This window comes from Geotrypetes seraphini, chromosome 3 (assembly GCF_902459505.1).
Source record: "Geotrypetes seraphini chromosome 3, aGeoSer1.1, whole genome shotgun sequence".
Classification (NCBI taxonomy): Eukaryota; Metazoa; Chordata; class Amphibia; order Gymnophiona; family Dermophiidae; genus Geotrypetes; species Geotrypetes seraphini.
This window is the reverse complement of record NC_047086.1, coordinates 109,367,705-109,393,020: the sequence shown is the minus strand read 5'-3', so window position 1 is coordinate 109,393,020 and position 25,316 is coordinate 109,367,705. Positions and strand designations below refer to the sequence as shown.

The window sequence follows — 25,316 nt, the reverse complement described above, 5'->3', positions numbered from 1 at the left end:
ACATAGCACATAGGAATGACCTGCATAAGGGCATACTAAGACCACTTGTTACTTCAGCTTTGTAAAAGGACTGTTTTTAAACAACCCCTAAACTAGATTTTATTTTTTTTATTGACCATTGAGTAAACATTCAGTTAATTTTTCTCTAAATACTATTTATAGTTTATGAATGTCATCTGTAATATTTTGAAATCAATAATTAAAAAAAGGCTGGAGGCAAGTGAATCACAACAATCCAAAGAATTTAAACTTGTCAACTCAATGTAGAATGCAGAGAACTATATATTACTAATCACATGCTGGGGATATCTCAGAACGCTACTCTGATCGGCAAATGTCAGTGTAGCAGCACTCCTCACTGACTTCACCCAGTACATGAGACTGATTTATGTCCGAATTACTTATATCATTTTTTTTAAACTTTTTTATAAATATTTTTATGCAAGGCTCTACCATTCATTTTCTTTTTTTCATTTGTTAATTAATTCATTCCATTTTCTCATTTATTGGAGCTAAAAAAAGTACTTAGCTTTATAACTCTTTATTCGGCTGTTGGTGTACCACCTCCCAACAGCGGTACACCAACAGCTGGACACCAACAGCCGAATAAAAGAGTTATAAAGCTAAGTGCTTTTTTTAGCACCAATAAATGAGAAAATAGAATGAATTAATTAACAAATGAAAAAAAGAAAATGAATGGAAGAGCCTTGCATAAAAATATTTATAAAAAAGTTTAAAAAAATGATATAAGTAATTCAGACATAAATCAGTCTCATGTACTGGGTGAAGTCAGTGAGGAGTGCTGCTACACTGACATTTGCCAATCAGAATAGCATTCTGAGATATCCCCAGCATGTGATTAGTAATATATAGTTCTCTGCATTCTACATTGAGCTGGCAAGTTTAAATTCTTTGGATCTGTAATATTTTGACAGGCACGCTGATAGGAATACCAACACAAGGTCCCAGTATGAGTTCAAAACATTTATGGAAAATAAAGATTACATAGTTTGTCTAAAACTATTACCTAGGCATCATATATTTTAATTGTCCAACATTCCAATCCACTTACAAACCACTAAATGGAAATTTTAGGTACAAAAGACTTTCCTGCTTGAAAAGGCTTTTTTAATAATTATATACGTGAATGAGAAATATTACAAATATATACACAGTTGCATAAGATTATGTGTGCCATTCTCAATGTGTACAACAGTTGGTTGTTAACTTTGTTGTTGTCATTCCATCTGTGATCACAGCTGTATACATCATACAGTCACTTTGAACTCTTTAAGATCTTCCTAGCCTTGTTTCGAAAATGTGATAGACAAGGTTATGCATATGATTATACCAAAACCACTTTAGTAAAACACACATTTGGAGATGCTTGTAGATTTTCACTACATCCACTTCTGGGGGTTAAAAGCAGCATGAGTTCGACAGCAGAACTTCATACATTCTTTCTCTGCGGGATAGTAGGCCTCATTTGTTAGTTATTGCTGTTCTCTTTCTCTAGTGAAAAACTAATGTGTATTTGAAAAAAAAATATAGCTTCTAAAAGAAATGCATAAAGGACCAATTATGCTCTTTTTTTTCTTGTGATACAGGGTTGGTAATCTTCAGAGATTAGTATCCAACTCTGGTTAACCGCTAGCTAGAAGAGGGGGTGCTAGCAGTGATCTTGAAAGACGCTGCAGCAGACCAGTTGTGTAAGAGATTTAATCTTCAGTTATCCAAGAAGGGTGGGTCGTCGTTTGGGTCGGTACCTGAGGAACAAAAAAAAAAAAACAACCCAGCATAAGCAGCCAGTATCTGACTTATACAAGGTTGAAGCAGAGGAGCGAGGGGTGGGTATGGGACTCCAGACAACCAAGGCTTTGGCCCATATCCTTAAAGCTTTCCCCTAGCTAGAGATGAGGCAGACCCAACAAGCTGGCAAACAACTCTGCTTATCTATTCTAAATGATGCATTCAGTAACAAGGCTGTATGTCATTGGTTCTCAACATATGGCACACATATCCCAAGTATTAAGTGAGACATTAACAGGGGATACATGGTGCTGTTGAAAATTCCTGGTGCTGATGCAGAAACACAGGGAGGAGATGCAGAACATAAGCACCCTGTAGACCAGGGGTGTCAAAGTCCCTCCTCGAGGGCCACAATCCAGCCGGGTTTTCAGGATTTCCCCAATGAATATTCATGAGATCTATTTGCATGCATTGCTTTCATTGTATGCTAATAGATCTCATGCATATTCATTGGGGAAATCCTGAAAACCTGACTGGATTACGGCCCTCAAGGAGGGACTTTGACACTCCTGCTGTAGACTAAGCCTTCCCAAACCCAAGTGCTGCAGCTTGGCTATCTTTACCTTCAGCTATGGTAGCTAAGAGCAACCTTTCCTGCTATGTGCTGCCCGACTGGGGAAAAATGTTTTGATTCAATTCGATTTGGCCTATTGAATCAATTTTTCAATTCGATTCACTTTTCTTGCCCAATCAGGCTTTTTTTGTTTTCTTCCAAAGTCCTGGAGGGTTTATTTTGTAGCCTTTCTACCCACCTCACCCCACCCCCTTTGCCCTTTCCAACCCCACACCAGCGCTGTGGTATAAACAAAGAAAAAAATACTTTTTCTTTCCCTGTTAGGTCCTAATTCATGCTTGCTGTTGGTAACACCAGCTCTGGCAGGATACACATTTCAAATCCGACATATTGTAATCACAAAATAGAAAATAAAATTAATTTTTCTACAATCCACTGCTGTATCCAACATTTGTTTCTTTCCCACTGTCTACCATCCCTCTCTCTCCCTATCTTGTGCCCTGGGTCAAACCTCTCTATTCCCCTCCATGCAGCATCTTTCCCTTCCTTCTTATCAGTGTTCCGGCCGGAGAGAGGAGCAGCGTCGGGCCGAACACAGCAGGGGAAGCGGCGAGACAGAAACCAGGAGGCTCGGGGAAGCGGCGAGAGTTCGCTCCGCCCACCCCCACCGCGTCAGAGGCTGCGCCGGACTCCCCCTTGAAAGGGGAGGAGTCAGCGCGGCACACGCGGCAGAGGAGAGGAGAAGACCAGCGTCAGGGTTCTCTGTGTTCCGGCCGGAGAGAGGAGCAGCGTCGGGCCGAACACAGCAGGGGAAGCGGCGAGACAGAAACCAGGAGGCTCGGGGAAGCGGCGAGAGTTCGCTCCGCCCACCCCCACCGCGTCAGAGGCTGCGCCGGACTCCCCCTTGAAAGGGGAGGAGTCAGCGCGGCACACGCGGCAGAGGAGAGGAGAAGACCAGCGTCAGGGTTCTCTGTGTTCCGGCCGGAGAGAGGAGCAGCGTCGGGCCGAACACAGCAGGGGAAGCGGCGAGACAGAAACCAGGAGGCTCGGGGAAGCGGCGAGAGTTCGCTCCGCCCACCCCCACCGCGTCAGAGGCTGCGCCGGACTCCCCCTTGAAAGGGGAGGAGTCAGCGCGGCACACGCGGCAGAGGAGAGGAGAAGACCAGCGTCAGGGTTCTCTGTGTTCCGGCCGGAGAGAGGAGCAGCGTCGGGCCGAACACAGCAGGGGAAGCGGCGAGACAGAAACCAGGAGGCTCGGGGAAGCGGCGAGAGTTCGCTCCGCCCACCCCCACCGCGTCAGAGGCTGCGCCGGACTCCCCCTTGAAAGGGGAGGAGTCAGCGCGGCACACGCGGCAGAGGAGAGGAGAAGACCAGCGTCAGGGTTCTCTGTGTTCCGGCCGGAGAGAGGAGCAGCGTCGGGCCGAACACAGCAGGGGAAGCGGCGAGACAGAAACCAGGAGGCTCGGGGAAGCGCCTTAGCGAGAGCGCCTTTGCGAAGGGCCTCAAGAAGGGCCAAGTTACTACACCAAGAACATCAAGAAAGGACTGAAAGGTAAGGAAGAAGCGGGCGCAGAAGGAACAAACAAAAACAAGCTACAGGAAGAAAAGCTAGAGCAAAGGCAGCACACAAGACAAAGGTAGAACACAGGTAGCACACACAAGAAAGGAAGCGACAAACACAGAAGGTAAGGAAGAGACAGACGCTAAAGGAACAAACCCACATATACAATCAAGGTGAAGTAGAACGGAGACAGCACACACAAAAGAGACAGCAAGGCAAGCAACATAACGAAGCAGCAGGCAAGGGACACAAGCACACACAAGGGAAGCAAGAAATGGAAGCCCAAGGAAGTCAGAAGGTGAGCTTTCCGGTCTTCTGTATCGGCTGCAATATGTATGACTACCTCCCTTCGGGGATCCAGGCATACATTTGCAATCGATGCATGGAGATGGATAGCTTGAAATATCAGGTAAGACTACTGGAAGGAACAGTGATGGAACTCGAAGACAGAATCCGAGCACAGGAGAAGATTCTAGTGGAGTACAGCCCAAACGACGATGTCAAGGAACTAGAAATGTTCATAGAGGAAGCTCATCAGCACCATGTAGAGAGTACTCAGGAAACTCAGGAAACCGATGTGAGGAGAGAAGACACCCATGCAAACACAGAAGAAACCGAAGACGAGGTAGGAGACAACCGCACACCAGGAGGAATAGTGAGACCACAGGAAGACATCGCCCCACCCAAAGAACAGGAAACAATTTCAAGAGTATCATTGGAGAAGGAAGACTGGCCCTACTCCAAGGACGTGGACCAACGCCCCCCAAGGAACTCCCGAATAAAGAAGATGGGGATCATCGTAGGCGACTCCATCATACGACATGTGGACAGCTACACCGCAGGAGGAAGAGAGGACAGAGTTGTCACCTGTCTGCCTGGAGCAAGAGTGAAGGATGTGACCAACAGGATCTCCAGGATCATAGATGGAGCAGGGGGAGAGGACACCGCTGTACTTATCCACGTGGGGACAAATGATGTGAGCGGGCGGAAGTATGACAGGGAAGAGCTGAAGGGCCAGCTCCGCTTTCTCGGAAGACAACTGAAGATCAGGGAGGTGAAGGTGGCCTTCTCCGAGATCCTCCCAGTACCAAGAGCGGATGGAAAGAGACAAGGGGAATTGCAAGTAATCAACGCCTGGATGAGACGATGGTGCGAAGAAGAAGGCTTCGACTTCGTGCGCAACTGGACGGCGTTCTGGGGAAAAAGCAAGTACTACAGAAAGGACGGACTACACCTCAACAAGGAAGGAGCAAGAGTTTTGGCAGGCAACATGAAGAAGGCAATCGAGAAGGCTTTAAACTGAAAGATAGGGGAAAGCCGACAGTCGACCACCGGTCGATGGTACGGATAGCAGGATGCCCCGACGAAGAAGCCAAGGACAACTACACCTACACAAGAGAAGACGACCTCACAGCCAATAAGGGAGAAAAAGCAGGAAGGGACAACTCAGACATAGGAGGGGACGACCACACAGCAAAAAAGGGTGATAACACAGGAGCAGTAAAGGATACCAAAATTGAAGCTACAGGGACGGCCAAGAGTAGAAGGTCCAAAAAGGTAACACGAAGAGAACTTAGATGTATGTATACAAATGCTAGAAGTCTGGGTAACAAAATGGGGGAACTAGAGACAATAGCAAGACGTGACATATTGGATATCATTGGCATAACAGAAACATGGTGGAATGAAGAAAACAAATGGGACACAGTACTACAGGGATACAAACTGTATAGAAGAGATCGAATAGGGCAGAAAGGTGGAGGTATTGCTCTATATGTTAAGGAGGGGATAGATTCTGTTGAAATGGTTAAAACAGAAAGGAAAGAGAAGCTTGAGTCACTCTGGATCAAAATTCCTGGTCAATATGGCGCAGATACGAAAATTGGCCTTTACTATCGTCCACCAGGACAGGCGGAGGAAACTGACGCAGAAATGATGGAGGAAATCAAACAAGAATGCAAGACAGGCAATGTAATTATATTGGGAGACTTCAATTTCCCAGGGATAGACTGGAAACTAGCAACCTCCAACTGCGGCAAGGAAGCCAAGTTCCTGGAGGTGCTAGGGGATTGCTTCCTGGAACAAATGGTAAAAGAGCCGACAAGAGGCAACGCCACCTTGGACTTGGTCCTAAATGGCCTCACGGGACCGATAACAGAAGTGGAAGTCATAGTTCCACTGGGAACGAGTGATCATAATGTAATCAACTTTAAACTACACATCAGGAAAGGGAAACATGCCAAAACCTTAACCACCACCTTGAACTTTAAAAAGGGTAAATACGATAGCATGAGAGCCATGGTAGAAAAACGACTCGAGAAGATGATGGACAAACTTGAAACGGTTGATCAGGCATGGACACTACTGAAAAATACTATCACAGAAGCACAAGATCTCTACATTCCGAAGATTTCCAAAGATCGGAGAACAAAGAGCAAAAGAGAACCGGCATGGCTTACCATACAGGTGAAGGAAGCCATAAAAGAAAAGAAGGACTCTTTCAAAAAATGGAAATGCATAAAGACAACCGAAGCCTGGAACAAACATAAAGATGATCAGAAGAAATGTCACAAGGCGGTGAGGAATGCAAAACAGGAATATGAGGAAAAAATAGCCCAGGAGGCCAAAAACTTCAAGCCCTTCTTTAGATACGTGAAAGGGAAAAAACCTGCAAAAGAGGCAGTGGGACCCCTGGACGACCAGGGAAGAAAAGGGTACGTCAAGGAAGATAAACAAATCGCAGACAAACTAAATTCCTTCTTTGCGTCCGTCTTTACGAAGGAGGACACCTCAACAATACCTGAAGCGGAGAAAGTGTTTGCAGGAGAAATAGAAGACAGCCTCACCACAGTTGAAGTGGACTTAGACCAGATATACTATCAGATCGACAAACTTAAAAGCGACAAATCCCCTGGACCGGATGGGATTCATCCGAGAGTCTTAAAGGAATTGAAGGTTGAAATCGGAGAGTTATTGCAAAAACTTGCAAACCTGACAATCAGAACTGGACAGATACCGGACGACTGGAGGATAGCGAACGTCACCCCAATTTTCAAAAAAGGATCGAGAGGGGAACCGGGCAACTATAGACCTGTGAGTCTTACGTCTGTCCCTGGCAAGATGGTTGAAGCACTGATCAAGGATAGCATAGTCCGGCACTTGGACGCATATGACTTAATGAAACCCAGTCAACATGGATTCAGGAAAGGGAAATCATGTTTGACTAATTTACTCCAATTTTTTGAGACCGTGAACGAGCAAATCGATAGTGGGAAGCCGGTGGACATAATATATTTGGACTTCCAGAAAGCGTTTGACAAAGTTCCACACGAAAGACTTCTCAGGAAACTACATAGCCATGGCATAGAGGGGGATATACAAAGATGGATAGGCAAATGGCTGGAAAACCGAAAGCAGAGAGTGGGCATAAATGGGAAGTTCTCCGACTGGGAGAAAGTGACTAGTGGTGTGCCCCAGGGCTCGGTACTTGGGCCGATCCTTTTTAATATTTATATCAATGACCTAGAGGAAGGAACATCCAGTGAGATCATCAAGTTTGCAGACGATACAAAACTATGCCGGGCAATCAGATCGCAGGATGATAGAGAGAAACTCCAGAGCGACTTGTGTCAGTTAGAAACATGGGCGGAGAAATGGCAGATGAAATTCAATGTGGAGAAATGCAAGGTAATGCATTTAGGCAATAAAAATAAGGAATACGAGTATACAATGTCAGGTGCAACTCTGGGGAAGAGTGAACAAGAAAAGGACCTGGGTGTGCTGATAGATAGGACCCTGAAGCCGTCGGCACAATGCGCGGCAGCGGCAAAGAAGGCAAATAGAATGTTGGGCATGATAAAGAAAGGAATCTCGAGTAGATCGGAGAAAGTTATAATGCCGCTATATAGGGCAATGGTCAGACCACACTTGGAATACTGCGTCCAACATTGGTCTCCCTACCTAAAGAAGGATATAAAACTGCTGGAGAGGGTGCAGAGACGAGCAACAAAACTGGTGAAGGGTATGGAGAAACTGGAATACGAGGACAGACTTATAACACTAGGATTGTTCTCCCTTGAGAAAAGGAGACTGCGTGGGGATATGATCGAGACCTTCAAAATACTGAAAGGAATCGACAAAATAGAGCAGAGAAGATTATTTACATTGTCCAATTTGACACGGACTAGAGGACATGTAATGAAGCTAAGGGGGGACAGGTTCAGGACTAATGTCAGGAAGTTCTGCTTCACTCAGAGAGTGGTTGACACCTGGAATGCTCTCCCAGAGGAGATTATTGCGGAATCTACCGTCCTAGGCTTCAAGAGCAAACTAGATGCATATCTCCTTAAGAGAGGCATATAAGGATATGGTGGAATATAAATTACGCCAAGTGTACACCTGGCAGGGCCTCCGCGTGTGCGGATCGCCGGACTTGATGGACCGAAGGTCTGATCCGGAGAAGGCAGTTCTTATGTTCTTATGTTCTTATGTTCTTATCATGTACAACATTTCTTTCTCCCCCATGCGCCATTTCTCCCTGCCCTCCACCAATGTCCAATATTTCTCCCTCCCCTCCACCATAAGCAGGATTTCTCCCTCTCACCCCTTTTTACCTCTTTGTATCATCTTTCCCTTCCTCTCCTCCACCCCAACAATTCTTCCTCGCTCCTATCTCCTCCAATGTGCAGCATCTTTCCTCTCCTCTCCTCCCCTCCCTCTGTGTAGTAGTTTTCCATCCCTCCCTCCCATCCCCCTGTGCCGCATCACCCCACCAAACTTCCCACCATGAGACCCGACATACCTCCGGGCCTCCTAAAGCAGCAGCAGAGACGATGGCCAGCCTTGTCTTATCAGCAGTGATGAAGGCTGATCTTTAAGAGGCAGCGCTGTGAATAAGCTGATTGTAACCTGCTTCTCTATGCTGTGTCAGTGATGCAGCAGAGGGAAGGCCCCAGCAGGGCAAGCTTTGAGCAGCCCCTTCAAAGCGCTACCCCTGTTGACCAGCCGCTGCTGCTTTAGGAGGCATGGAAGTATGTCAAATCTTATCGGGGGAAGGGGGTGTTGGTCGCTGAATCGGTGAGTCTGATTTTTTCGGACAATGAATCCATTTGAATCAATTCATCAAAGTGAATCTGTGAATCGATTCGAATTGGCAAATCGGACAGCACTAATGTGTAGTCACAGCAGCGGGGCAGTTCCAGCAAGACCCAGAGCCCATCTATGGGCAGGAGCAGCTAAGACAAAAGGTGCTGGAGGCATAGGGTTACCAGATCATAAAATCCGGACCCATGGCCCCATCCCCAGTCCCACCCAGTTCCACTCAGCCTCGCCCTGTTCCACCCACATCACTCCCTATTCTGCCCCAGCCTCACCCCCTCAGGTGTTTGGATCAACCCTGGGAGGGCATCTGCGCATGTGCATGTATTATATGATTACATCATGTGCATGTGTGCGACATCACCACATTACATCCACGCCATGCACAGATGCCCTCCCGATGATGACCCGAGCTGGAAGCTTTTCAAAACCCGGACAAAGTGCCGGGTTTTGGAAAGTCATCTGGACACCCGTACATATCCTCTAGAAAGAGGACATGTCCAGTTAAATCTGAATGCCTGGTAACCTTATGTGAAGGCCTGCTGTGTCCCTGCCCACTTCCATGGCAGGCTCCAGCATGGGCATAGAGTGAAAGATTTTGTGCTGTCTTTTGGTTTAGCCACCCCTGCCACAGATGAATTCTGGGCTCAACTGCAACTATCCTGTAGCTTCAGCAGCAAACAGAGCAGGAACATAAGAAAAATATCTTCATACTGGATCAGATCATTGGTCCATCTAGCCCAGTATCTTGCTTCCAACAGTGGTCAATCCATGTCAAAAGCATTACATGGCAGAAACCCAAATAGTAGCAACATTTCTGTGCTACTAATCCTAGGGAAAGAAGTGGCATCCCCCCATGCCTATCTAAATAGCAGACTATGGATTTTTCCTCCAGGAACTTTTCCAAATCTTTTTTAAACCCAGATACACTAACCACTGTTACCATATCCTCTGGCAAGGAGTTCCAGAGCTTAACTATTCTTTGAGTGAGAAAAACATTTCCTCCTATTTGTTTTAAATGTATTGCCATGTAATTTCAATGAGTGTCCCCTAGTCTTTAAATTTTTTGAAAGAGTAAAAAATCAATTCACTTTTACCCATTATACACCACATTGGATTTTGTAGACATCAATCAAATCCCCCCTCAGCCATCTCATTTCCATATGATTTGTATGAATCTTTGTTAGTAATAAGAGATGGTACTGCTCTGCTTTCTGAGACAGATTTGGTCCTATTTGTTTATATAATGCAGGTCTGAAAAGATTTATCATCTTTAGTATAGTGAGGAAGGTCTTGGAATATGCCCCTCAAAAAGGAGAAATGAAATGATGGGGGGAAAGGGGTTAGTAAAAACAGTCTTGTTGGTAGAATAGACCCTGCTTAGAGATTTCAAATACTATTAACTACTATTACAATTTTGTCTAAAGAAAGATTACCGTATCATATTAAGTGCATGTTCATTTTGTCTCCTCTTTTCTTCTGTGATGGGATAGAAGATGAAGAGAAGTAAGCCCATAATTATCAAGACTGCAGGTACTGCACCAATCAGAACTCTTAGCGTGATGGCAACTTGATATGACTGCTTGCAGGCTCCTGTCATGTAGCCAGTGAATCTAACAAATAGCAGGGGAGGGAAGCTGAGTTATTAATACTGTATGCAATCCACCAATAAGGCATTCGTTGTTATTGCAGCTGCTAGCAAAAAAAGCCATGCACACATTGCAGTTACAGTAGTTTAAGTGCAAACTAATCAACTCTGTACAGCGGCAGCAAACAAATTAAAAAAAAAAAAATCAAAGAAATAACATTATAATCACATAGGGAAAGAATCAGCTATGCTTCAGAGGTCTACAGAAAATAAAATGCTACATGAATTTTCTGAGTTGGGGTGCTAATTTTATAACAATAAAATGCTAACTATGATAAAACAGTATGAATTCCAAAAATAAAAACTGCATTAGATGCATCTAAGATTTGATTCTCAGTATAGCTGTAAGGTTACCATATGGCTCCAGATAAAGGAGAACGGGTTGAGACATCCAGGTTTTACTTCATTGAAAGCAATGGAAGTAAAACCTGGATATCTCAATCCGTCCTCCTTTTTCTGGAACCGTATGGTAACTCTAGGGTTTCTAGATGTCCAGGTTTCCCAAAACATGTCCTCTTTTTGAGGACTCTCTAGGAAGTCCAGGCAGCTTTTCTATTTTGCTATTTTTGTCCAGGGAAACCGAACTTCTGGAAACCTTACAGCAGTCATTGCAAGGCCCGCACACCTATCCAGAATCTCCTGCTGCCCACACATGCACGCATGAGCATGATGTCATTGTGTCGACATCCACACATGCGATGAGGCCCTCTAGGCATGGCCTGGAGCTTGGGGAAGGAGACACAAGGTGCGGTTGGGGCGGAATGAGGTGGAGCAATGTATCCTTTTTTTTAAGAGGAAATCTGGTAATCCTAAGTATAAGGGTCTGTGAGTGTTCTAAAGAAGGCGGATCAGGTAGTTGCAGTGGCGTACCAAGGGGGGGCGGGAGGGGCGGTACGCCCCGGGTGCCAGCCCTGAGGGGGTGCTCCCGGCCTTGCCGTTCAGTCCCCCCCACCCCCGAAGGACCGCTCGTCCCACTGACCTTCCTGCACCACCTGTGAAGCAGCCCGCAGCAGGATCGCGACTCAGCGATCCCTGAGCTGCTTGGGCGCTGCTTCCTGCGCCGCGGTCCCGCCCCTCCTCTGACGTTAGAGGAGGGGGCGGGACCGCGGCGCAGGAAGCAGCGCCTAAGCAGCGCAGGGATTGCTGACGTCGCGATCCTGCTGCGGCTGCTTCATAGGTGGTGCAGGAAGGTCAGTGGGGCGAGCGGTCCTTCGGGGGGGGTGGGGGGGAGTGAAACGGCAAGGCCGGGAGCATAGGTAGTGCTGCTTAATAGGTGGTGCGGGGAGGCCAGGGGGGCGAGCGGTCCTTTGGGGTGGGGCGGGCGGGCAGGCAGGCAGGCTTTCAAGGGGGAGGGGGGGTGACAGGCAGGCAGGCAGGCCTTCAAAGGGGGACAGGTCTTCAGGGGGGGACAGGCAGGCCTTCAAGGGGGGGGACAGGCCTTCAAGGCAGGCAGGCCTTCAAGGGGGGGCAGGCAGGCCTTCAAGGGGGGGACAGGTCTACAAGGGGGTGGGACAGGCCTACAAGGAGGTGGGACAGGCCTTCAAGGGGGGGACAGGCTTTCAAGGGGGGGACAGGCCTTCGGGGGGGTGCAGGCCTTCAGGGGGGGTGCAGACCTTTGGGGGGGTGCAGGACTTCAGGGGGTGCAGATCTTCAAGGGGGTGCAGGCCTTCAAGGGGGGGACAGGCCTTCAAGGGGGGGGGACAGGAGGACAGGCCTTCAAGGGGGGGACAGGCTTTCAAGGGGGGTGCAGGCCTTCAGGGGGGTGCAGACCTTCAAGGGGGTGCAGGCCTTCAAGGGGGGGGACAGGCCTTCAGGGGGGTGCAGGCCTTCGGGGGGGTGCAGACCTTCAAGGGGGGGGACAGGCCTTCAAGGGGGGACAGGAAGGCAGGCCTACAAGGGGGGGACAGGCCTACAAGGGGGAGACAGGCCTACAGGGGGGTGGGACAGGCCTTCAAGGGGGGGGACATGCCTTCTGGGGGGTGCAGGCCTTCGGGGGGGGTGCAGACCTTCAAAGGGGGGACAGGCCTTCAAGGGGGGACAGGCAGGCAGGCCTTCAAGGGGGGGACAGGCCTTTAAGGGGGGGACAGGCTACAAGGGTGGTGCAGGCCTTCAAGGGGGGACAGGCAGACCTTTAAGGGGACCGGCCTTTGGGGGGGACCCTGGTTTAGAAGTACACGGAGGGAAGGGGGTGTTCAAAGAGATGTGCATATGCCAAACTTTGGGGGGGGGAGGAAGAAATAATGGGTCTGAAAATAGAGGAGAGGGAGAAGATGATGGACCATGGGATTTAGGGAGGGAAGGAACAGAAAGGGAGAGAAATTGGACACAAGGGATGGTGTGGAGGAGGGATAGAGATACTGGATAGGAGGGTAATTGGGAAAGAAAGGGAGAGATGGTGGACTCTGGGGTGGTGGGGAAGGAGGGAGAGATGCCGGATGAAAGGGTAGTTAAGAAAAGGTGGATCTGTGGAGGGAGATGAAAAAAAGGAAAGATACCAGACTTCCTGGGGAGGGAAGGGAAATGGAAAGGGAGGACAGAGTTGGCAGATGGATGGTTAGCATGCAGAAAGAAGAAAGAAGGAGACCCTGGCAAGCAAGTTATCAGAAGAAAACCAGAGCCTTGGACCAACAAGATTTGAAATATAACCAGCCAACAAAAGGTAGAAAAATTAATTTTATTTTCTGTTTTGTGATTATAATATGTCAGATTTGAAATGTGTATCCTGCCAGAGTTGGTGTTGGACTGCAAACGTGAGCTAGGATTTAACAGAGAGAGGAAAAGTCCTTTTTGTTTCTTTATTTTATTTACACCACAACGCCAGTGTGGTTAGGAGAAGCCAAAGGGGGTGAAAAAGCTATAAAACCCACCTGGAGTTTTGAAAAAAATCACCCAACTGGGCAGGAAAATCGAATTGAAAAACCAATTCAATAGGCTGAATCGAATCGAAATTTTTTTTCCTGAATCTGGCAGCATTAGTTTGCGCTACTGTCTTAGACTTTGGGACCTGGGATTGGGGAGAGATGGCATCCTCAGTCCTTTATAATGCAAGTGAAACGAGGATTTGGTCAGACTTTTGAAGGGTCTGCAGAAAAAAAAATATTGTATAGGCAGGGGACATGAGACAGCAGGAAATGGGAACTTTTCTTCCTTCTATTGAGGATGTCAGAGAGTTCAGTTAAAATATGTGCTTTATAAGAAAATATAATAATTTGTTTTATAAAATTTATAAGCATTGCTGGCCTACCCGGTGAGGTGTTCCTAGTGGTGGAGGCAGCGTGTCAATGTGTTGAGAGGAAGAGGTGGTCTGGGAAATTCTGCTGAGCAAACTCCAGGCCCATTTCCACCCCCCAGTTAGTCTACTCCACTCAACTGGTTCACACACTGAGTGGGTCTTTGGGTGTTGTGCCTGGGTAGTTGTTTTGGGATCTCTTCCAGTAGTTTATCAGTATCTCCTTGTGGTTGAAGGAAGGAAACTTTGTTAACCTTAGCATTGACCTTCAGAATATGTTTGTAACAGCGCTACTTGTGTGGCATTAGGCTATGTAGTGATCGAAAGAAAAAAACATTTCCTGCACAGCTAAGTCCGTGTGAAGTTACCTTGTGCTGTATTTGACATCTAGCAAGGTCTCTGTTTGGAAGGAAAGATCTAAACTTAAAAATGAAGTGGCCAGAAGTTATGGTAAAAGCAGATAGTGTAGCTGGTTTTAAGAAAGATTTGAACAAATTCCTGGAGGAAAAGTCCATAGTCTGTTATTAAGACAAGGGGGAAGTGTCTTCTTGCCCTGGATCGGTAGCATGGAATGTTGCTATTCTTTGGATTTTGACCAGGTATTAGTGACCTGGATTGGCTACCATGAGAATGGGCTACTGGGCATGATGGACCATCGGTCTGACCCAGTTAGGCTATTCTTATGTTATATTCTCATCTGTAGGGGGCCTTTGTTTTCACTTCTTATTTTAATGTATTTTTTTTTCTGGGAACTTATCAGTGTTTTTTTTTATAATGGGAACAAAAATGGAAGAGAATTAATGTGTGTGGAATGGGGGGATAACTAATTTCTTCAGCTAAATAATTCAATCCACCTCAACCAGACATAGGAGAACTCACGTATCATTCACACACCCTCCAACCAAAAACGTCAAAAGAAAAAAAATGTTCAAAAACCTCCTAGTCATTCAAGCTGCAACACTCAACCCCCAACTCTACAACCTATTGACCTTGACCACAGACCACAAAACCTTCAAAAAAGAAATAAAAACCCTTCTATTCAAAAAACACATAAAACCGAATTAACACAATCAGAACTGTCCCAAGCATCACCTGCAACTACTCCATATGTACTTCTGATGTCATGACAATTCAGACATAATTTATGTTATGTTATGTTTGGAATAATGGTTACTGTCTTAGATTTTAGGACCTGGGATTGGGGAGAGATGGCATCCTCAGTACTTTATAATGCAAGTGAAACAAGGATTTGGTCAGACTTTTGAAGGGTCTGCAGAAGAAAAATATTGTATAGGCCGGGGACATGAGATAGCAGGAAATGGGAACTTTTCTTCCTTCTATTTTTGTGAATGGCAAGGCTGAGGATGTCAGAGAGTTCAGTTAAAATATGTGCTTTATAAGAAAATATAATAATGTGTTTTATAAAGTTTATAAGCATTGCTGGCCTACCCGGTGAGATGTTCCTAATGGTGGTGGTGGTGGTGGCAGCGTGTCAATGTGTTGAGAGGAAGAGGTGATCTGGGAAATTCTGCTGAGCAAACTCCGGGCCCATTTCCACCCCCCAGTTAGTCCACTCCACTCAACTGGTTCACACACTGAGTGGGTCTTTGGATGTTGTTTTGGGATCTCTTCCAGTGGTTTATCTCCTTCTGGTCCAAGGAAGGAAACTTTGTTAACCTTAGCATTGGCCTTCAGAATATGTTTGTAACAGCGCTGCTTGTAATGTAATGTAATATATGAGGTTCAATAAAAAAAAATTTTCACTGTCTGTTTCTATTCTGACCATTTATTCCGTTTCATGGTCATTACAAAAAATATTTTTTTACATGGGGGGGGGTGTCAGAAAATGATGGGCCCCGGGTGCCACATACCCTAGGTACGCCACTGGGTAGCGGACAATGGTAGTATCTAGTGTATGACCCAAGGCTGACAGTTCCAGAAAAACATTATTGTGTTCTCTAGGCTGCATAATTTGCCTGTAATCAAACAGAAGGGAAAGGGAAAGAAATAATAGGCAAAATTGAGTATTAAAATAACCATATGGAAGTTGCATGAGGCCCTTCCTTAAAGCACAGGAACATAGGTGTCAGAACAGGGGGGAGCCATGTGTGTACTATAGTACCCCCCATATTCTCCTTCTCTCCACCTCTTCCACATGTGTTCCTGCGACCAGGAAGCAGTATCAGAAGGAGAGCTGAGGTCATCACAAGCAGCAGCTCGGAAATGCTGCTTGCTGTTGCCAAAGATTTCGAAGAGGTGGGTGAGTAGAGACGAGGAAACGTGCTGGTGCCCCCACCAAGATGATGCCTGGGCGATCCATCCCCTCTACCCCCCCCCCTTCACTACAACACTGACCACAACACACACACAAACAAATACATAGCACAGGCTGAACATAAAATCAACTACTGTGGTACCTCAGAATCTGAACGCCCCAGAACTCGAACAACTTGGAATCTGAACTTTTTTTTATTAAATTTTGCCCCAGAATCTGAAAGCTGCTTTGGAATACGAACGTACAGGAACTGCAAGCGTTGCTCAGCCCAAAGCTTCCCCTCTGACGCAGCTTTCTTTTTCCGCCTGGGAGGGAAGCTTTGGGCAGTTGCTGATCTTGCAGTCTATGCCGTTGGGGGACCCGATCTTGCTGTCTCTGCCAGGGGGACCTGATATTGCTGCCTCTTAAATTTATTGGAAAATCTGAGTTTGTGGGACCAAGGAACGTATTAATCCAGTTTCTATTATTTTCAATGGGAAAAATTGTTTTGGAACTCGAGTGGGGTTCTGGAACGGATTAAGTTCGGATTCCAAGGGACCACTGTATTTTCATTCTCAACTTACATGCTTTCTCCCTGGTTCTCCAAGCAGTCTGCTACTCCAAACATCTGCCCTTCCAGCTATGCGTGTATATATATGTTTATTAAAAATTTTAACGTATAATTGGAAAAAATTGGAATAGATTAAATTATAATTTCTGGTGGAATTCCTTATGTCATGTTTATAAAATGGAGAGATTTATTGCAATACAGCGGGGATGTTTCAGGAAATTTCAAGATGTGTGGGAGCCATTAACAAAGTATTGTACTGATTAGATGACATTTTTTCCCTTAAATTTACAAGTTCAATTGTGAGGGGGGTGGTAATTTTATTGTTACATATTGTATAAGGTATTGATTATATGATAGGAAAGGGTGGGAAGGGTGGGAGATAGGAGCATATCATTTGTACCACTGATGATTATTAACTGATATATTTATTGTTAATTTGTTTGGACATATTGTCACACTAATTGTAAGTTTGAAAATGAATAAAGAATTTAAAAAAAAAAAAAGTTTTAATCGCACTTCGGTTTGTCAACAGCACAGTCTACAAGGTATATAAAAACAAGAAACAAAAATAACACCATATAAAATTCCAAATAAAAGAAAAGACAATAGAAAAGGAACAGAAATGGAATAAATTAAAATTAATTCAGTCTAAGTAATCTAAATAATCTAAAAAGAAAATAATTTTGTTTAAATCTTGTTTAAATAGTTGCCAAAAAAACAGGATCCCAAATTCACCAATCTTCTCCTAAAAATGCTAAACCAAAAAGATGCGCCTTAACCATCGATTTGAATTTTACATAAGATAACTCAGAACGAATCGTAACTGGTGCCTCCCGCTAAGGTGTGCTGGCCTGCGCTCGCGCACAAAATATTACATCGCAGCGCAAAGTTTCTCTTCACAGCGCACACACGCGTCGCAAAGGTAAGGGGAGGTAAGGTAAGGGGACGCATTGGGGGGATTGCACTTCCCCACAATTGCCATGCTTCGGTTCCTCTTCTTCCTTCCTTCCTTCCTCCCCCCCCCCCCCCCGCGGGACCCTGCGGCACCATCAACTCTTACTCCCTCTAATGTCGGCCCTGCAGCTCCAGACTTCCTCGCACCTTCTCCCCTCCCCCTTTGGATCGCTATTATTTTAAATGTTATAGCCGCGGAGCTGTATCCATCAGTGGAGATGTCTAACCTCGGCCTGCCCCGGAACTCTTACTGCAACAGTGACTTCCTGTTCCTGCCTAGACGGGCGGCTGCTGCAGTAAGAGTTCCGGGGCAGGCCGAGGTTAGACATCTCCACTGATGGATACAGCTCCGCGGCTATAACATTTAAAATAATAGCGATCCAAAGGGGGAGGGGAGAAGGTGCGAGGAAGTCTGGAGCTGCAGGGCCGACATTAGAGGGAGTAAGAGTTGATGGTGCCGCAGGGTCCCGCGGGGGGGGGGGGGGAGGAAGGAAGGAAGAAGAGGAACCGAAGCATGGCAATTGTGGGGAAGTGCAGAGCTGCAGGGAAGAGTGTTGCGGTACCCAGCTGGAGGGAGAAGGAAGATGAGGGAGGGAATTAAAGGAGATGCCAGGGCTTGGAGCGTAGGAGGAAGGTATGCCAGTCTAAGGGAAAAGGAAGGGGGAGATGTGAGAGCATGGAGGGGGAGCGAAAGATGGAAGAAAAGGAAAGGAGAGAGATGCCAGAGAATCAGGGAAGGGGAGATACCAGACTATGAGGAGAGGTGTGGGAGAGGGAAGGCGAGGAGAGAGATGCCAGACCAATGGGGTGAAAGGAGAGATGGAAGGGGGAGGCATACAGTTTCTGGAAGGGGCATAGAAGGAGAGAAGATGCCATATAGGGGAAGAGAGACGGCAGACAGTGAATGGAAGGAAGAGAGTTACAAGAAGATGAGGAAAGGAGAAACCACAGAAGACAAAGGTAGAAAAAAATTTCTATTTATTTATTGCTTTAGGAGACATGTGTCACTGTTTCTGTGAAGCATTGTATGCAGAGTCCAGCTTCTTGCTGGTTCAATTTAACCTTTGTCTATGTATTTTTATTTTATCCCCCCTTTTACAAAACTGTGAAGCGTTTTTAGCACCAGCCTTGGTGGTAGCAGCTCTGATGCTCAGAATTTTATGAGCATCAGAGCTGTTACCTCCGTAGCTAAAATCCACACTACAGTTTTGTAAAAGAGGGAGGGGTTAGTTTGTGATTACATATTCCTTACTAGGCGAAGGTGTTTTCTGTGTTCTGTGTGTTCGAAAGACATGGTTTTCTGTTAGGATTGACGGTGTAGGATTGATCTGTGCTGGTCTGGCTTGTTTAGTTTTACAATGGGTGTATTGATGTACTGCTCACTGCAATATGTAAGATGCTGCCTTTTCCTAGTTACTCATGTGTGACGTGTGGTTTGTTACTAAAAATCATGTTTTTCTTACAGATGGGGGGGGGGTGCCAAAAAATGATGGGCCCCGGATGTTACATATGCTAGGTACGCCACTGTATGTAAAGATACCAGAAAGCTGGCGTAGCAAAAACTTCTAAGTTTTGAGTATTTAACCCTCCCACAATCTCACGGGCACTCGTTTCAAGTTTATTGAGATTTTGATTTAAACGCAATATCAAATATTTTCAATGCGTATAACAAAAATAAATTTGGGGAAATAAATAAAACCATTTGAACCAGTGTTCCCGCTAAGCTGCACTGGCGTGCGCTGGCGCACAAAATATTACATCGCAGCGCACACGTTTCTCGTCACAGCGCACGATCGGAAGAGGCGTACGGCAGATGGCAGGGCGGCGAGAGGAGAATCGGGCGAGTTGGCTCATAACTTGCTGGCGCCCGATATTTTTGGCTCACGGTGAAAAAAGTTTGCTCACAACACCCGCCCGCTTAGAGGGAACACTGGTACTGCCCATATAAGTTCCAGGAGTGTCTGAACTCTGACTGCCAATCATCTTGGCAATGCCTGGACAGTGCCCCAGCAGATGGCCAATATTCAACGCACTGCCCAGTTAAAGGCCATTCAATATCAGTAGCTGCCCTGCTCAATGCAATTTAACCAGGCAAGAACTTGTCCTGCTTGATATTGTTTTGAATATCTGGTCCGATATTTGGATTATTAGTACTGCTGGTATTTTTTTTTATTTTTTAAATTATATATTACTGGATTTCTACTAAAAAATAACAGATATCACTTACTCCAAACTTAAGGAGGAAATTCCTAATGCAATCCCAGCTGAGAGCCTGGTAAAGAAGACAAACGAGGAATAGAAGATGGTTTCAAGCCCCTTTGCCTGGGGGTTTAGCAAACGAAAATCATCAACTACATCCGGGAGCATCGACCTTGGCCAAGAAAGAGGAAAGGAGCATTAGGGGAACTTGTGGAATTCTTACAAACAAAATATGATCAGAAAGACAACTTTTCTTTATTTAGCTGTTGTACTAGCTATATCACTAAGAACAAATGGATACAGTCTCTGGGACAGATGTACAATAGCATTTTCCCCCGTTGTGTGTCCATGCTAAAAATGTTTAGGGTTACCAGATTTTCCTTCGGGAAAATCCAGATCTATGGCCACACCCACAGGACCGCCCAGTTTCGCCTCTTTACTGCCCTGTTCTGCCCCTAGCCCCGCCCGTCGGCATCCATGCAAGCGCGGACACGACACAATGACATCACCGTATTGCATCCGCGCATGCCCCTTCCCGGCACAATTATATTGGGAAGCTTTTCAAAACTTGGACAAAGTACCAGATTTTGAAAAGCTGTCCGGACCCCAGGACATGTCCTCAAAAGGAGGACATGTCTGGGAAAATCCAGGCGTCTGGTAACCCTAAAATGTTTGTACCTGGCCTTCTGAAGGCTAAGATGGGAATGTTAAGCACAGCATTAATATAGTAAATGATGGCAGAAAAAGAGCCTCAAGTCCATCTAGTCTGCTCATTGTGACCAGAACCACACCCATCATTCTCTGCAGGCCTGTCACCCATGTTTAAATGCTGGTTGTGAAGTCACCACCATGGCAATCATATAGGCAGCCAAACATGAAGGAGATGATACGTTGTTATAACCAAGACTCCAGGTATTGCTGACCGTTATTCAACTTACCAGTCAAGATGCTTTCCCTCTCCCCTAAGCTGCACGACACCCCCCACTCACAGTATATGACAATAACACAGTATATGCTCTAACACACTGGAGGTGCCAAACTTCAATTGTCTCTATCCGTTTGAAGGATATAGACCATAGAAGTCTGTCCAGCATCAGCTTCAATTCCCATTACTGTTGCCCAAGATAACATTTCAACAGGCATGTTGAAATTTGGGCAGCTTTAATGCTGAGCATTTATTTATTTATTGAATTTACCTGTAAACCGTGCCGAGCTCTATCTTTATGGAGATGATGCGGTATTCAAACTTAAAGTTTAGTTTAGTTTAGTGAACATAGAACCACCGGCAAGTACGTCAAAACCATTTAGCAAGGTAGGGAAATATCCTCTAGGGGAAAGAAGAAGGGGCAAAGAGAGAGTAGTAGTGCTGCCCGATTCATGATTCGAATCAGTTCACCGATTTACTTTGGGTGAATCGATATAAAACAAAAAAAAATTGGCCTCCCGATTCGGTAACTGGCACCCCCCACATCTCTCCCTAAAGCAGGTGCGGCAGCACTGCCTTTTGCTGGCCGGCCGCTGCCGCACCTGCTTTAGAGGGCAAGGGGGAGGGTCAGTCAGGAAGTGCTGGTGTCCAGCTTCCCCACTGGCCTCCTGTGCACCGTTTACCTACTAGCAACATCCTGCAGAGAAGATCGCTGGTGCTAGCGATCTCTGCAAGCTGCTATAGGTCTTCAGAGCTGTTTCCTCTGCCACGGTCCCGCCCCTCCTCTGACGTCAGAGGCAGGATCGCGGCAGAGGAAACAGCTCTGGTTGAAAGGGTAGTTGAGAAAATGTGGATCTGTGGATGAAGACAAAAAAGGAAAGATGCCAAACCTCCGGGGGAGGAAAGGGAAACAGAAGGGGAGGACAGAAATAGAAGATGGATGGTTAGCATGGAGAAAGAAGAAGACCCTGGCAAGCAAGTTATCAGAAGACAACCAGAGCCAGGGACCAACAAGATTTAAATAATGACCAAACAACAAAAGGTAGAAAAAATAATTTTATTTTCTGTTTTGTGATTACAATATGTCAGATTTGAAATGTGTATCCTGCCAGAGAGCACAGTTACTTACCGTAACAGGTGTTATCTAGGGACAGCAGGCAGATATTCTCACTGATGGGTGACATCACCACGGATCCCTAGTACGGACACTTCAAGAGCTTGAAAAAAGTTCTTGATATCCACACCCCGCATGCGTGAGTGCTTTCCCACCCGAGGGAAATGTGTGGTCCCTCAATTAAGATAAGCTGGCTAAGAAGCCAACCCGGGGAGGTGGGTGGGTTGTGAGAATATCTGCCTACTGTCCCTGGATAACACCTGTTACGGTAAGTAACTGTGCTTTATCCCAGGACAAGCAGGCATATATTCTCACTGATGGGTGACCTCCAAGCTAACAAAGATGGGATGGTGGGAGAGTTGGCCAAAGAAAATACAATTGAAAACATAATGGCCGAGGTGCCCATCCCGTCTGGAGGTAAAACCAGACAATAGGAAGAAGTGAAGAAATAAACTGAGGACCAGGAAGCAGCTGTACAGAGTTCCTCAGTAATGTAACCGAAAGGGAAACAAGAAAGGCTGCCAAAACTTGAACTGAAGGACTGGGAGACGATATTCCCCTGCCAAGCCCGCCGGAGTAAAAGAGAACGAGAGAAAAGCAATAGCCAAAAAATCTTTCTCGAGAATATAGGATATCCAAACAGGTGACTTCAAAAGAAAAAGTTTGGATAAAATCACTGCAGCTCTGACCTGAGTAACAAGGAGGAGAAAAAACTATGTAAAGGACAAAAACAAAGAAAGCCCGGCTCCTCGTAGGAAAAAACGAGATGCAGGAAACAACACAGACAGAAGAACTGACTGAGCGAAATGAAAGACAGTAGAAGATATTGTAGACCTGAACACAGAATCATCCTGACTTTAAGAAAGACTGAAAAGGATTAAGCTGCTAGCAGGGCATGAAACTCACCATTACCTCTGCAAGAGGTGAGAGACATAAGGAAAAACATTTCCCAGGAAAGAAACTCAAGTAGATTTGACGCCAATGTTACAAATGGGAGCAGCAACAACCAGGAAAGAATCATATGAATAGTCCAGCGGATAGAAGAAGAAATGAGATGCAGGTATAGGCATGAAAAACATCTGTCATAATCCTGGGAACCAGAGGAGTAATCAAAAAGAAGGTGCTCCTTGAAAGATCAAGAGAAAAAATGCAATAGCATAAGAAAAAAGTCTGAGAGCTATAGACTCGAGACTAGATGCAATAAAGAAAAAATACCACCGGTAGGAAAGTGTAAACAGGCAGATAAAAAGACATCAGGAAAAAAATGAAACCACATTTGATATCAACAAAGGCAAGTGGCTAATGTCCTGGCAGGGGGCAACTAAAAGGCTGAGAAAGATGTAAATATATAGACACAGCCCAAAGAAAAAACCCCAAAGAAGAGAACAAAGATTCCTGAGTCGGAGTGAACTGAGCAGGAAAATGAGAAGAGAGGGCTCCCTAAAATTTGAGTGGATGAAGAAGGGAGAACCCATTTTGACTGGGTCACCATGCAGCAACAGCACTCATGAGCCTGATGGAAAAAAAGGTCAACAGGAGAAGAAGCGAAGGGAATGCATAGAAAAATATGTTCACCTAATGCAGGAGAAAAATAACCATTGTCAGACAAAGAAAATTCCTGGAGAGAAAGGATTAAAGAATCCTGCTGAAATTGGCTGCTATGAAATGCAGCTTCTCATCAGCAAGAGTAGGTGACCAATTGCCTCCAAGGTCACAAAAACAGGACCTCCTGAGATAGCAGGAGAGAACCTAGACTCCTTGCTCAATTATATGCAGTGGAAAATCCCGGAAGGGACTGTGCAAGGAAGGAGGACTGAAGGACAGAGTAGATGATGAAAATAATGAGGTCTGAAAATATCATTACAAAAATGAGGAAAGAGCCGATGCCTGGCAGGCGAAAGACTCCAAGGCTGAAGAATGGTTATAGAAACCCCCCAGGCATAAAAAAGATGCAGAAAGCAGGGAGAGCCTGCAATGAGGTAACAAGTAAAAACGGGGACCTTCATAGAGGCTAGAGGAGATGAAAGATATACATGCATGGAGAAATAAGCCTTGCCTAGTACCACTGGTAAACAAAAGACCACTGAGGAGTACAAGAATGTAGTCCGATCCATGGCATAACAGAAACAGGAGAATGCCTTTTGTTCAAAAGAAGCAATCTGAAAAAGAACCACTCTCAGAAGAGTGGAGTGAAAACGCACCCCAAAGAACACAGACAGGAAAACGGGTTCAGAAAATGAAACGGAGATGGGTGAGAAAAACAGCTGAACTATCTCTCAAGGAAAAACCCAACCGGGTAAAAACTCTGATGTGGAAAAAGAAGAATGCCCTATAAACGAATAGATGGGACCAGCACAAGTAGACACCTCCTGAATCTGGAATGAAACAACCCAAAACTGGTAAAGAGAACGGATGAAGAACACAGCTCAAAAGCCGTAAGAATTGGAGCCTGTAGCAGCTGCCCAAAATCAGGAAGCAGAGCCATGAGGCTGAGATCCAGAAAAAACACAAACATCCGGTGGCCTTGACAATTAAGAGAAAAGCATCAGGCAATAAAGAGAACCCTGCAAGGAGGGATAAGCAGGAGAAAAACATGAAGGACAGCCTAAGATCCCACGTAGACTCTCAAAAGAAACCAGAGTCTGAGAAAAGGGAACACGAGTAAGTGAAAAAAGCCTCCACACGAAGAGAACTCAGGGAAACTAGGCTCGTAGGAGTACATGAGAACTGATAAGTGAAAACTGCCACACAGATGCGGCCAGAGAAACACACTAGGTCCAGCACAGCACCAGGAACACACATGTTCCAGCACCCCAAAGCAGACTTATTCAATAACCTGTACTGTTGAGTAATGAGAAAAACAGACACTCAGATGCAGACCAGATCCGTAAAAAACAGATCTGCAAAAACAGGTACTGAAATTGAAAGCGGCTACATGGCATGTGTACACAAAAGTATGCCAAGGAAATGCAGGCAGTAGAGGAATCTAGTAAGCCCAGTTGGCTAACCAGGCCCTAGCCGTGTCCACTCTGCCCAGAAAGACAGACGCTACACACTAGCCGTGAGGAGGAACTCCACCAGGAGGGGAACAAAGACATCTGTTAAGTGCCCCAAAGGGCGTGTCAAAAAAGTCCCCATAGAGATCAAGGAAGGGAAGCAAACCACTCTTGAGCAGGTAATTACAAGTAAGAAATTCCATAGGGAAAGAAATGACTGTACAAAGTCAACTCCCAAAGGAATGCATTTACAGAAAATTCCCTAATGGAGTTGGAAAAAACAAAATGTCAAACAATTATGAAGGCTTTGCGAAGCCCACTCAAGGGAAAAAGCACATGTGATGAAGAAGCACCTACCACTTCAAAAAGAGATGGGGCTTAGATCCAAAAGGCACCCCAAGTCTCTCAACCAGTCAAAACCAAGACCAGCAAGGAGTCGATGTCA

The 25,316-nt window shown here is 45.7% G+C and overlaps 1 protein-coding gene across 1 annotated transcript in view; it reads right to left on the bottom strand.

The window, feature by feature from the left end:
- Window positions 1-1,032: 1,032 nt before the first annotated feature.
- MFSD2B (major facilitator superfamily domain containing 2B) overlaps window positions 1,033-25,316 on the bottom strand; it is a 138,213-nt gene continuing 113,929 nt past the window's right edge. The window contains exons 12-14 of the mRNA XM_033937131.1: window positions 19,865-20,008; window positions 10,418-10,594; window positions 1,033-1,766 (exon numbers count right to left, since the gene is read on the bottom strand). Coding sequence (XP_033793022.1) covers window positions 1,730-1,766; window positions 10,418-10,594; window positions 19,865-20,008 — 358 coding nt within the window. The 3' untranslated portion in view covers window positions 1,033-1,729. The remainder of the gene's footprint in view (window positions 1,767-10,417; window positions 10,595-19,864; window positions 20,009-25,316) is intronic.